We start from the raw sequence: 14,946 nt of genomic DNA on the forward strand, positions 1-14,946 counted from the left end.
AATATACCAAAATATTTCCTCTTATATAGATAAAAATACGAATAGGATAAAGGAAGACATATCAAAAGAAAAGTTTCAATAAATTGAAAGGGTTTGTATCTTTGGCATGTGCTATTAATGGACAGTTCACGATCCATACATAGATAAATACATACATACGATACGTAAGTATATACATACGTGTCTAAAAGAGAAGATCGTATACTTCAAGTACGTATGTATCTAGAAAAAGAAGAAGAAGAAGAAGAAGAAGTGAGAAAACGCGCTGTTTGATTTACGAGGAGATATATGAGTATCTCGTGAGAATATAGTTAGACGTGCATGTGTTCGAAAGCTGGTTATAAATATGCTTCTTACTACAATCTCGGTTTTGTTTCTTTTTTCTCGCTTTCTTTTTTATTCCTCTTTTTTTTTTCTTTCTTTTTTTCTTTACGTTATCTCAAATATAACACAGGTAGAGATTATTGAAATACAAAAGAGGCAAAACGGACGGTTTTTACGGAGTACGGTCTCAACAATATCTCTTTCGAGTCGATATAGACAAATTTTCTTGTGTAAAGAATTAGACATGAACGGGAAAGGGGATAAGGGAAAATACACGTCACCTCATGGCTCGAAAATCTGGGAGTATCTAGCGATCTTCGTTTGTAAGGCACTCCATGTGCGAAAATCGTGTTTACGTAAATCGTCGAAGGGAAAAAAATTTCGAATTCATGTTAATTCGAAAAAAACGTTTCAGGTACCGTGTTAACATTGTGTATTGGTATACTGTTAGGATGGAATTCACCGATAGTCCTGCTGTTGCTAACACCGGATTCGCCAATTCCTGTTACCGTCTCGGATATCTCAACTTTAGCGGCTTCCATGATGTTTGGTCAAATTTTAGCACCACTCATCAATATATTTGCAATTGACAAAATTGGGAGAAAATATACGTTATTGTTTTGCGGTCTATCACTCGTTCTCAGTTGGTGTTTGATCATAGTTGCGAAGAGCGTAACGGTAAGTACTTTATTTCGCATTTTGATTTAATAATTTCAAATGGAAATGAAACGTGACTTTTCTTGTTTTCTTTTTTACTAATTACAAAAGTGTCAGAATATTTCAAGTTAACCATGACTTCGGTTTGAAATAACAAAAGAGATCTTAATTGGTAAAAATCATATTCTTATAATCTCTTGTATAAATTCCTCTCGTAACATTTACGATATGTTTATTTATCACTTAGAGAAACAGATAAGATTGAAGATAAGAACTTTGTCAAATTTTTATTCGGTTATACGAAGCCGAATAAAGGTCGATTCACACGATTTTCTATTGGGTCTTCGTTCCGTCATTATTTCTTTTTCTCTCTCTTTTTATTGCTTGCAGATGTTGTACGTGGCAAGATTCTTCTCTGGTATCTCTTTAAGATTGGGTCTCATGGTGATTCCAATATATTTGGACGAAATATCCTCGATAAAGACTCGTGGTGTTAACGGAGCTTTATTAGGCATCACGTTCAATCTCGGTATCCTGTCGTCTTATATAACAGTACCCTACTTAACGATAACAACAACAGCTACTATTTTTCTTATACCGTCGATCTGCTTCGTCGTTTTCTTTTCTTTCATGCCAGAATCGCCATATTATCTGGCAATGAAAGGTAAAACCGAGTTAGCCGAAATCGTTTTAGAAAACTTACATGGTAAAATCGACGTTTCCGAGGAATTAAGAACGATCGTTGAATCCTTGAACAACGAGGAAGAAAATAATAAGACAAGAAGTGGAAGTACGTTGAAGGACATATTTATGATCAAAGAAAATAGACGTGCCTTTTTAATCATCTTTTTAATGGTTATATGTAATCATTTCAGTGGTTACACGACCATGCTAATTTATGGACAAATGATATTCAAAGAAACGTCAAGTAAAATGTCTCATTACATCGCTAACATAATCTTTGGTGTTACATTATTATTATCGTCTCTATCAATGATCTTAATTGTTCATAGATTAGGTCGTAAACCATTGATATTTGTATCCGGTATTATGATTGGATTTTGCAATCTCACCATTGGCTCTTTCTTTTACGTTAAAGATTATATCAACGAAGACGTGTCCACGTATTTTTTAGTACCGTTAATAGCATTTATTATGTTGGTTTTCTTTTCTAACTCAATATCTAATCTCCTATTTATCATGATGTCTGAGATATTCTCGATCGAAGTAAAACCTCTTAGTTTCTGTATCATTGGTATTGCTAATGGTTTATTTGGGATGATCGTTAGTAAGCTTTATATTTTAATTGCTATATATTTTAATTATGGCCATTCCTTTCCCTTTTTTGGATTTTGTATCATCGTCTGGATAATTACATTTATTTTATTTAATTTGGTACCGGAAGTAAAAGGTAAGACATTTGTTGAGATTCAACGAGAACTACATAATTGAAAACAACTACAGTAGATCTTTTTTTTTTTTGTATCTTTTGTTACGTCGATTCTTTAATGTTTGATCGAACGATTAATCAGACTAAAAGAATTTCGGTTTGTACGTAATCAGTATCCTGTGTTGTTATGGATGACAAGACAACTTTTGAGTGACTCGTAAATCAGAGATCTTACAATCATTTTGTAAACCTCGGAAATTTTTATTATGTTAACGCATGACACTTAATTTTACTGACATAATTGATTATCATCGTTAATGTCTTTATTAACGAGTTAAATATATCTGAACGGTCGAGAGGAAAGACTATTTTCATGACGATCTTATTATCGTATGTGATTTATCTTTTTAATAAAAAATTATTAAACACATGTGGCAATGCTTATACTTCGAGGAATATTTCTTTCGTCGGAAAAAAAAATTAAAAGAAATTGAAACAATCCGTTATGCTTCTAAAATTATTGATCTCCAATCAAGCAGAGTCGATTTGTTCGATTAAGAGCGATTTAAAAAATCGATGCTTTCTCTCGAATTATTCTTAAATACGATGGCGAAATTAGAAAAGAGAAAGTTCAGGGTTGAAAAATGTATGGAAACGAAAAGAAAGATGCTTATTGATAGTGTTAGGATAATTCGTTGGAAATGTTAGAATAAAATCTCATAATCGTATGGACTTATGAATGATGAATTGATATTTGAAGGGTAAGTAAAAATTCAAACAAACCCATGGTTCTTTTTGTTTAGTAGAACCTACTTTCATCATTTATTTATTGTCCGATTCAACAGATTATAAAAGACTATGTGTGTTGATTAAAAATGCGTAAATCTCGTAAAATGTTGGCATTATGTCCTTTATCTATACGTTTTGTTAACGAGTATTCAAATTCCATCTAAAATCAAATATACTTATTAATGATATATGACCCTTACAAGCAATTATTGTGAATCGTTGAAAGTCCTTACTTGTACGTCAATATAATCGAATAAAAATATTTCTGAAGGTTCCATTTTTACTTTTAAAACTTTCTAGACATACGTAATATTATTTTAAGACAAAAGATAATTTCTATTAAACGATAGAAAAAATATTATCGCAATCCAATAGTTAACTCGAGTTAAATCCTTGAATTCATTCCAAAGAAAAGATCTCTATTTCCTTGTTCGTATTTATTTTTAATCAGTAAAGAGAGGATTCCTTTTTCGATCTCTCTTACGAACGATAATCACTATTCAGTCTTAAAGACATTGCTATTGGCAGAACCATTAGTGGTTGGAATTAGTTCTTCCAATCTGTACATACATACAGACATACATACAGACATACATACATACATACATACATACGTAGATAGATACACCCTGTGGGAATCGTATAAACAGATACCACTATCTACTTATCTTACTTTGTAGAATAGATTAACAAATTTCCATTAATACGTGGAAAATAATCCTTCGTTTCGTAATTGTGAACAAATATTTCTAAAACGACACGATGTAATTTTTTTTATTTTTAAACATTGTAAAAAGTAGATATTATAGATGATTATGAAGCAGTTAATAGATACTTATGGTGTATATAGATAGATCGTGTCTCGATGACGTAATGGGAGGCTGTAGTGTCGGCTTAAGATCGTGATCGAACGATCCGCTCTCAACTTTGCGGCTAGATCCGTAGATGTAACGTCGCTGTCATAGCACAAAGCTCAAAGCGTATTCTGGGTGAACAAACACAGATATCCGCCTATGCATTCAACGGCTGCCTATCGACTGAGCCTATGCACTGACCAACACCAACTCCGGTATGTCCTTGTGCACTGGCAAATAGAGTCCACACTGTGCATACAATTGTATCATCGAACCAAACACACTAACTACCGCCGGCATACAAACAAACACGTTCTGTAAACAGATACGCAACGCTATGAATGCTACGACTATAACCTATGGCTTTTCCGTCAGCTTTGTGCTGGTATTTTTTTCTTTCTTTTTTTCTTTTTCTTTCTTTCTTTTTTCTGTTGGTGAAGCAATGGGAGGAAAAAGGAAAAAAGAAAAAGATTTATTCCTAAAGATTTTTTTTATAACGTATACTTAAGATATTTTTTGTCGATGTCTAACAATTGATATCCTATTCGTAGCTGAGAACTATTTCGTAAATCGATTTAGTTTATTAATATCTGTTCTTCGTCTCTTTCATTCTATACATCATTGATGACGAAATGAATGATACAAAAAAGAAAAAGAACAAAAATATCTCGAGTTTGCTTCATCATCAATTTCCTATTCGAAATTGTTTTCGATATTATTTTCAACGTGTCGATCAGCGTTAATTTGTTTTTTTTTTTTTTTTTTTTTTTTCAATATTTTACTATTTACGATTCTTTGGTTTTCTTAATATTTGTTTTAAGATAAGGAGATAAAAAGAAGAAGAGTTTATTGACTTATGTATATATACTTATGATTTTATTGCATAATTGCATTTTTAAAACGGCGATTAAAATTTGTATCTTTGATTCGTTCGATGTTTAGTGTATCGAGTTTCTTTCTCTCTTGTATACGTACATACGTAAGTTCACTTTCTCCACAATGTCGGGACTGTAAACTTCTAAATCTCCGAGAGTCAGAACTCGAAAGGGGCAATTCGAAAATCTAAGCAATCAAATCGTGGAATCGTTGGTGGGAAAGGATACGCGTTCAATCGTATTATTCGATTGAAGTTCCAAGCGCGATACGATAGTCGGAAGTTAAGTTCCATTGGTTGGTCCTTTATTGGGATTAAATTCCCTGTAACACACAGCGGCCATCCCGTTTACGAACACTCTGGCGCGTCAGAGCCTGTTAAAACGTTTCTGCGGTTGTAAGTAAAGCACGAAAGCAATTAGCTCTCATTTGCAATTTGCAGTGCTGTTTGATTTAGACTACGGTTCCGGACCGGTGTGCGAGACTTCAATGTTCGTGTTAACATAGACGCGTACATACACACAAACATACAGGTATACACATTTATATATATATATATATATATATATATATATATATATATATATATATATATGTATGTATGTATGTATATATATGTATAAGTATAATCACACATCGAAGAACCGAATGAGAACAGATTTCGCAGGTATATGCACTAAATTAGTAACGGCAGCTCTTTTTTTACAATTTTTAATATGATAATCTGTTTGAATATGCAGATATCAGATACGAATTTGAAACATGTAAATGTTACAAGTTTTGATTTGAAGGCTAACGAGAGAGGGAGAGAGAGAGAGAGAGAGAGAGAGAGAAAGAAAAATAAACATTTACGAGTAATGTTACTAAAAATTTATTAACGAACATTTCCGTACGAAATAATATAATAATCTTAAATATATGTAATTTTATTTCGATTAAATAATTTTTACCAAGATTAAATTTTAATATTTTAATGCAAAGGAATATATAAAAATTAACTATAATATTAATGTTGAAATCATTTTACAAATATCCTTGTTATGATATTAACTATCGATCACTTTTAAAAGCGTTTCCTTATTCATATTATGTCATTCTAAAGGGAAATGTTATAAGAAGATATAAATCCTAAAAATTCACAAAAGTAATACGTTTTCGTTTAATATTCTAGATCGATGCGTAGGAAAGAAAATTGCAACAAATAATTGCAACAAACATGAACACACACACACACACACACACATATATATATATATACATATATAAACGTATAAAAATTGATTGTAAGATTAATGCTAATATTACGTACAGAAACACGTTCGTTATAATATTTATCATAGTTACCTCTTTTAAACACGTTTTTCTTTATTTACATAATAAAAATCCCTAAAGGGAAATGCTATAAGAAGATATAATACGTCAAAATTTCAAAAAAGTATAACGTATACGGTATTCTAGTTTACGTATACGATTCCAAGTCGAATAGAAAAGAAAGAAAATTGCTGCAATTTTGAAAATACGAGGCATGAATTGTCGAGGGCTTCATTCTCGTTATGGAAGAAAGTATTCCTCTACTTTACCCTCATCCTACCTTTATTCTCTACCTGGTAATATGTTTATGGCGGATGTGTACCGACAAAATTGTATGAGAAATTTACATTGCGCCTCACCGTCAAACTTTTCAGTCAGCATAACTTCTTCCAGCAAACTCTCTGCTAGCATAACTCTCTCCTATCTGTTTTCTCTCTTTCTCTTTCTTTCTTTCGCTCTTCCTCTTTCTCTCTTTCTCTCTTTCTCTCTCTCTCTCTCTTTCTCTTTCTTTCTCTTTCTTTCTTTCTCATGGTAAAACGAATAGGAAAAGTTTTTGTAAAGTATTCAGAAAAAATTTCTTTCCGTGATAACAATTCACTCCAGGCTTTCTCTTTTCTTTCTCTTCCTCTTTTTCTTCTTCTTCTTTTTTATTTTATTTCTTCTTCTTCTTTTTCTCCTTTTTCTTCCTCTTTCTGATTCTACAAATTCGAATTCTTCGAGGTAATTTTTTGATTCCGTAGTGAGAATATTTGTCGGATTTTAAACATATTCGAATGATATTACTATGATCTTTTGTTTATCTCTTACAGCTTCAGGAGAATTCATAACGTTTGTGTGCATGATATTCTTGAATTAAAAAGAAAGAAAAAAGAAAGAAATGTAAATTTATATTGCGAGAATGAGATTGTTATGATTGCGAAGACAAATAGAAAATTTTCTCTGATCTACCCACATCGTGATGATACTCGAGATGATAATAGCGTTTAAACGTAAGCAAGGGAAATTGATCTAGTTTCATTTCTAAGTTAATTTAACATTGCCTCAATGTCGCCTCGGGTACGGTAATACGATGTTGGATAAATTAATCTGTTTGAACTTGCGAAAAGTGAATTTGAATGGATCGGAAACATAATTTTACATTAATATTTGAAATTATGAGAAAATTAATAAAGAGTAGAACAAACATGCATTAAAGAACGAATTAAAATCTTATAATCGAAATTCCTAATTCTACACATTCGTGATTTAACTTCAGTCACTCGTATTGGCTAATTAGTTCTACGTTTAATTAATTTTACGGTCATTAGCATATATAGTTATTATACATAGGTGTATGCTTTATTTTATTTTTTTTTTATTTTTTAGTCAAAAAGAGTCTTATCGATTTAGTTAATTAGTTCTTTAATTAATCATGCGATCTCATATATATATATATATATATTTAAATATATATTTCCTTTTTTTTTATATTTCATTATTTTTTAGTTTTATTTTTTAGTCAGAAAGAGTCGTATCGATTTTCAATATTTCTTCTCGTACCTCGATCGTGTCCCCATTTACCGATCTTCTCGATATTTTACATGCAACGCGATAGATAACGAAGTACGCGGTCTAAAAACCGTCGAGCTTCGGCTATCGTAAATCACAGAGTAACTCGAATTATACGAGATACTCTCCGGTAAGCGCGGATTGACCTGAAAAGTAGCGCGAAGAACGTTCATGGTAATACAATTTTCGATCGTTCAAGAGCGAATATTTAACGTACGAGCAAGTTTCGATTTGAAATATTCAAAAGGATTTCTTTCCCTTTCCCCTTACTCACCTCGAAAAAAAGAGTTGTACATGGTTGCGAAAAAGGGGATCGAAAAAGAATGAATGACAGAGATATAGAAAAAGAGAGAGAGAGAGAGAGAGAGAGAGAGAGAGAGAGAGAGAGAGAGAGAGAGAGAGAGAGAGAGAGATAAAAAAATAGAGATAGAAAGAGAAGAAAAATGGATTTTAAGAGACACGAATTTATATGTTTAAGTATGTCATACAACAGAAATAGTAGAATTTAAAGGGTAGGGTGGAAGGCAAGTCTCAATAAAAGTTTTTACGATCAAACTCGTCGAGTATAATCGAAATGTTCGTAGACTTTTCGTAAAGGATCGTACGAAATTGCGAGGTAATTAAGCGACCGTAGTATTGTCGAGCGAGAAAGTTTTATTGCTTGTAGCGTGTCCTCTCACGGTAACATACATAATACTTAGATACATACATAGATGGTTGCCACTTATTTAACTCGTCGTCGTTAGAATATCTTGGCCGAGATTAAAAGTCGTAAATTATTTCACCTTTTACGAGGAAAGACCCCATTGAAAATCTGAATGGAGAAAAGTTTTAAAAAGGTCACCTAAAGGTGGTATCGATACGACTTTACTACCTACAACCTTTCGATACGTTCCTGATTTATATCTTCTTCTCTTTTCTTTTTTTTTCTTTTTTTTTTTTTGTTATTATTACATGGGTATTGCCCTATAGCTATTACGTTTGAATTAAAGTACAGTTAATGATTCTAATAAATTTTTTCGCGAGAAAATACTTCTAACGTGGAAATCGAAACGAATGGAAAAAAATATAAAGAAGTTTCTTCTCGGAGTTAATATTTTTTATTTATATAGAGAATATTACGGCGAGAGGATGATGAAAGGAGAGAATGGATTTTGATTTAGCATAAAAACTTCCAAACGGAACGGAAGGTTTCCATACTGTTGGCATGGATTACCGATCGAGAAAATCCGATTATTTGCAGTAAAACAAATCGTTGCAAGGTATGTACATAGCTTCAAAGGGCCTTGATTCTGGCGTTCATATCGATCATGGAATTTGGAGATAAGCTGGATTAAAGCCACTTATCCTACCGCAATACGCCATCAAGCTACTCGATACTTATGCGATAAGCCTACTATTATGACGAATTTCCCAGAGATTTTCTATCGAAAAGTGTCTTCTTCCTTTGAAATAAAGAAAATTTCAAGTGATCTCGTATGCTTAGATGCACCGGTAAAAGGCTATTTTTATGATTACTTTTTTTCACATGTAATTTATTTCGTCAATAAAAAAATCATTAAATACACGTGATAATGTGTAATTCGAGGAATGTTTCTTTTTGTTAGAAAAGAAACAAACGAATTAAAACTGATCATTATTCTTTAGGAATTCGATGTAGATGTCGAACCGAGTAAAGTAGATTTGTACGTCGTTTGTAGTGCCAATATTATCTCCTCGGAGAATTATCGAAAATGAAAAGAAAAAAAAAAAAAAAAAAGAAAAACAAAACTACAAAACAAAAAGTCATTAAAGTACATTAAACAAAAAAAAGAGAAAAACGATTTTAATATTTTCGTTCAATAAAAAAATACGAGCTATTGAATTTCGATAAAACATTTCAGTAGTTTTTTAATGAATAAAAAAGAAAATAAACTATGATATTAACAAATAAATTTCCGCATGACGAGGTATCGAATGTCTTTCAAATTTTTGAAAAACAGTTTTGAAAAAACAGCGTTTAAGTTTTAAGATAGAAGTAATATCGAATTTGGCATAATCGATTTCAATCGTCAATTTTTCAAATTATTTTCAATGAACATTTTTAAATTATCGAATAAAGATATTTTTGAAAGATCTTTTTTCTTAACTTTCTAAAAGTTTATTATATATAATCCCTTAAGAACGTTTCAAAGATAGAAATTAATATGTTTCGTAATCCTTTTTCTTTTACTTTTTATTTTTAAATGAGCTTTATAAATCCATCGAGAAGAATATTTTAATTTCAAGAAACAAAAATATCATTTTGAATTTCAAATTATTTCATAAGCGCAATATAAAGCGTCCGCGATCGGGCAGCTGCTTCTCTTCTATCTTGTCTTCATAATAAAGTATCAAATTGACTTTTAAATTAGCATAGTATTAATAAAAATGAAACGATTACACAGTGTCACTGTCTGAATCTTAAAAACTTCTTTTTTTTATTTTCGTATCATATCGTTCATTTGATACAATCAAATTTACATACATAGATCCAAAGATACAAATATGTTCAGATTTGAGTAAATAATGATTATTAGAGGTATTACTAAATGTTCACGACGCATTATATACATGATGATAAGTAAATAGATATATAAATTGTATTAGTGATACAAGCTTTAGTAAATATCATTTGACAAAGAATATTACTTTACACTTAAGTTATACACATTTGTAAAATGGTATACGTACACACACAAACATACATACATACGTGCATGCATACAAAAGTGATAAAGACATATATCCATATAAATAGAAAATTATAAGAGTATGAATATTTTGTACATTCATTTTATGCGTGTTAACTTACAATTCTGTAAATTTTTTTTAACATAATCTTCGTTAAGAAAAATTCGTTAAGTAAAAAGTGTTTAGCAGGGAAAAAATATTAGATATTATGATCACAACAATAACGTTTATCTAAGATGAAGAAAATAGGTCACGTCTTCTGAATTGCATCTGAGTTGCGTCTGGGTTGCATCTGGGTTGTATCTGGGTTGCGTCGATTCCAAGGTTTGCTCTTGTAAACGAGTTGAGTCCAAAAGAAAGATTGATCTTGTTTATGTGGTAAATACCTTAGGCACTTTACATATCATACAATACTGAATTACAAGTACATTGAAGCGCATTAGAAGACGATGCATGAAGTCTTCTAAGCATATTGTGCAGCAATGTGATTGCATGCATTCGATTTTCATTTATAGTATTTCCATTTTCTTCCAGATTATTATTTTGATAATCATTTTCTACTGGAACGATTTCAACACTATTATTGTTATTGTTATCGTTATTGTTATTGTTATTGTTATTGTTATTGTTATTGTTATTGTTATTATTGTCGTTATCGTAATTGCTTCTGTAAATTACGTTAAGGCCTTCGAGATTAATAGTTTCATAATCTGTATCATCATTAAAGTCAATACTTTCATTATTAATTTCATCATCATTATCTTCGTTTTCATTATGATAAATAGGTTCTAAACTTCTCAGTTGATTTCCTCTATAATTCATTTGGTAATTATTTAAATCAATTCGATTAGTTGTAGGTATAGTCATGATGATCGTTTGGTACGTGTATGAAGAATTTTAAGTATATACGTACGAAGTATATATATTACTCGATGATTTTGAGAATTAGATCTCTTCTTCTCACAGTCTTCTAAGTTGGACTAAGTTGAACGTCGAAGTTACGGTCGCTATTTATACAGTTGGATGGTTCGTCTAATGTCCAATCAAAAGGAAGGAAAAATTTGAAGAGAGGGAAAATGGTTTGAAGGAAATGGTTTGAAGAAAAGTGGGGAAAAGGACCTTTACAACAGTTTTAATATTGCAACTACCTGTACCCTTGTAATGGCACATTTTACGATTATTATTTTACATCTTTCGAAATATTTCATTAATAATAATGCGATATTATTATCATCATTTTTTTTTATTCATCTATGTATATATTTATTAATGTCTCTAACGCAAAAAAAAAAGAGAACATTTATAAATAAATAAAATTAGAAGCTAAAAGAGAAAACACAAGAATCGATCATGCGAGGGAAGGATGTTTTTAACACACGAAAACGAGAATACGCGATATTGGAAAAACGAGAAGGAGAACTTTTCTTTCGTTCGTCAAAGTGAAGAGAAAGAAAAAAAGAAAAGAAAAAGAGGAAGGAAGAAAGGAAAGAAAAGAAAATAAAAGAAGATAAAAAAAAACGCGGGAAGCAGAAGCTATTAATTATTACCATTCGCCAGTAGCTTTCTAAAAAAAGGGCAAAGTTCGAGCCGTTTCAATGAGAAAGAAAAAAAGACGAGTACGAAACTCGAGTATTAGTTATAGCATTACAGTCCAATAAACTCATACCCATCCTTAATTCTTAATCTTTACCTCAACTATTCTTTCTTGAATTTTTTATTTTTCTCTTTCCTTTCATTCCACATCGAATCCCTAAACGTACAAATTTTGTAAAATGAAATAAACCGAAGGTAAGCCATCGTAAAAATTTTCTTAATGATCCTTCAAGATCTTTATGATCAAAAGACTAGGATATTTCAGGGTAATTCTATTGTTATATTCGTTACCATATTGCACAGACATTCTTATACATTGTCTATATAAGCTGATTATAAATTGGTTGGGTTCTTGTTGAATATCTCCCGTTTGTTAAAGAGAGAGAGAGAGAGAGAGAGAGAGAAAGAGAGAGAAGAAATTCATTAAAAAAGTCTCATGACTTTACGTTCGAAATATTTTAAGAATACGAAGCTATTTACGATTAAATCGAAAGTTTAATGATTTTTATTTTCTTACGGAACATCCTGCATATTTGTTTAATTAATTAGATATTTTAATAAATCCTATCGGTTCTGATCGCCTAATTTATTCGTTAAATATTATATAAGTATTAAATAGTATGAAAATGTCAACGTAAAAATAAAATAATGATTATAGAATAGCATATTTCGTATGTTTCACTTTGTTTCCAATTTTTGTTAAGTACAAACAATATTATCGCTCACTAACACTTCTCATGATCGATAAAATGTAAAATTCGAATCGCGAATAATAGGATGAGAAAGGAACACTCATTATAATCGTAAACGAATTGATGGTATACAGATGTAAATAAAATTCGAAGTAAATGAAAAGACGAGTTCGAGTATTAATCGATTTAATAAAAAATTTATCAAAATTTTATACGACGACGCAGAGAATCGTAAAATTCAACTCCATATTTATACAGTGTACAACTTTAATATAACAACGACGATGTATTCATTAATTGTTATAGGAATGTAAATTTATTAGGAACTCTATATCACACAGGGATTGATTATGTATATGAAGCAAACAAGCAAGGGATCATTTTATGTTTCGATATTATAACGAAATATATATAAGGGTCAACTGGAAATAGACGTTTTTAATGTTTTCAAACAATTCATTGAATTATTTTATCCTGACAAACTATTATATTTTGTTTAATAATCTATTACTATTATGAGATATGTACATATACGTTCATTTGCTCGAATAGATATTATTATCAAATATATTTATCACTTTTATCGTATACCCACAGCCATGCGTGTTCATAATCATCGTCTCGTTAAATATGACCGACTGAGATGACTGAGAACGAACGATAGACGTGAAGAAAATGGTGGAAAGAGAAATAGAGATAAATACATCATTAGAATGTTCACAATTTTAAAGCTTGTACTTTTAAAAGTACTCGGTCATTGAACGAAGAAGTAAAGCTTCTTCTTTAATGGAAACTAGGACAAGCTTGCTTCACACAATGACGGAAGGAAATATCTTGAAGGTGTCAGATCTGAAGAAATAAATCGAGAATGAACGACCGATGAACCGTGAATAGTTAAAAAATGTAGTAGATACTTTAAGGTATCTATTTAATATATTTTTATTTTCTCTATTTCTTTCTTACTCTTTCTCTTTTTCTTTTATGAATGTTCTTGATCCGATCTGAATTCGTTCAGAGATCATTTTTACGCGAAAGGTGTACAACGGTTTAACTTTTTTTTATAACTTCGAGTGTTACTATATATACAGTCACGTTCAATTCTAGTAGACTTGAAAAAATAATATTTAATGATAAATTAATATTTACAAAAGTATTATTCGGTAATTAATAATTATTGTTATTAATTTTTCTTTTTCTTTTTCTTTTTTTTTTTTTTTTTATAAATAGAATAATGATAAATTGATGTAAGAAAAAAAGTTTGTTATCCAACAATTAATAATCGTTGTGAAATAATTTTTTGTTCTTCCTATAAACAGATAATAATGATGCAAATAAAAAAATGTTAAAATAAATGAATACTTCGATGAATTGGTGTACCCGTGAAAAAGAACCTTTCTACGAAAGAGAGAGAGGAAGTTTTATTAATATATATATAATTATAATTTATTCTATACGAATATTTTCATCGAATAATTCACCAAATAATTATATCGAATAATTCGATATATTTTCATCATCGCTATGCGAATATTCGAAAAGCGAGTTATAGAAGGTTTAATATCTTCTGTGGTGGCAATACACGAACCGTAAACCCTTTTAAGGGAAGAAGAGTTCAAACGCAACCTTAAGTACTCAGCATTCTAAGAGGATTGAGATTGGTCTGTAGGTAGGTTGTCTGTAGTAAAGCTAGTCCTCGAGGTTTCTGAATTCCAGCATTTGTCTGCCAAACAAAATTTAACAAAATATTTAAAGGAGAGGCAATGTATAAACTTTTACGACGTATTTCGTACAATTAAAATATACGTATTAAAATATACTGTAGGGTTGGATATAATTATGCGTATACCTGTTCGTAAACCTGTATGTTTGTATCTGTGAGTTCGAGTGGACGTATGCATGTTCATGTACTTATCTGTGCATATACCTGTTCGTATACTTGTTCGTATAACTGTACATGTATTTGTGAATTTGAGTGTGCATGTGCGTATACGTGTAGATAGGCAAGCAAGCGAAAAATACATGGTACTTGAATCTTTCGCCTTTCCTTTCGAGACTTTCAAGTATCTAAGACCACGAGCAGGCAAAACCATCGACATTCTTGCACATTAAAACGTATAATTTAGAAAAATTTTTTCCTTTACAGAATCTTTCTTTCTTTCTTTCTTTCTTTTTATCTTCCTTTCTTTTTTTTTCTTTTTTTTTC

The 14,946-nt window shown here is 30.8% G+C and overlaps 1 protein-coding gene across 3 annotated transcripts; it reads left to right on the forward strand.

The window, feature by feature from the left end:
- The first annotated feature begins 488 nt into the window (after positions 1–488).
- LOC122634903 (facilitated trehalose transporter Tret1-like) lies at positions 489–2,801 on the forward strand. Of its 3 annotated transcripts, none has more exons than XM_043824404.1 (3): positions 489–680; positions 740–1,002; positions 1,372–2,801. In XM_043824404.1, the coding sequence occupies exons 1-3, from the start codon at positions 569–571 to the stop codon at positions 2,431–2,433; spliced, it is 1,437 nt and encodes a 478-aa protein (XP_043680339.1). In that variant the 5' UTR covers positions 489–568; the 3' UTR covers positions 2,434–2,801. The 3 variants fall into 3 exon arrangements, with proteins under 3 accessions (XP_043680339.1, XP_043680340.1, XP_043680342.1); XM_043824405.1 differs by having other exon boundaries at positions 489–647; XM_043824407.1 differs by having other exon boundaries at positions 576–661.
- The last annotated feature ends 12,145 nt before the right edge of the window (positions 2,802–14,946 follow it).

This window comes from Vespula pensylvanica, chromosome 16, assembly GCF_014466175.1.
Source record: "Vespula pensylvanica isolate Volc-1 chromosome 16, ASM1446617v1, whole genome shotgun sequence".
NCBI classification, from domain to species: domain Eukaryota; kingdom Metazoa; phylum Arthropoda; class Insecta; order Hymenoptera; family Vespidae; genus Vespula; species Vespula pensylvanica.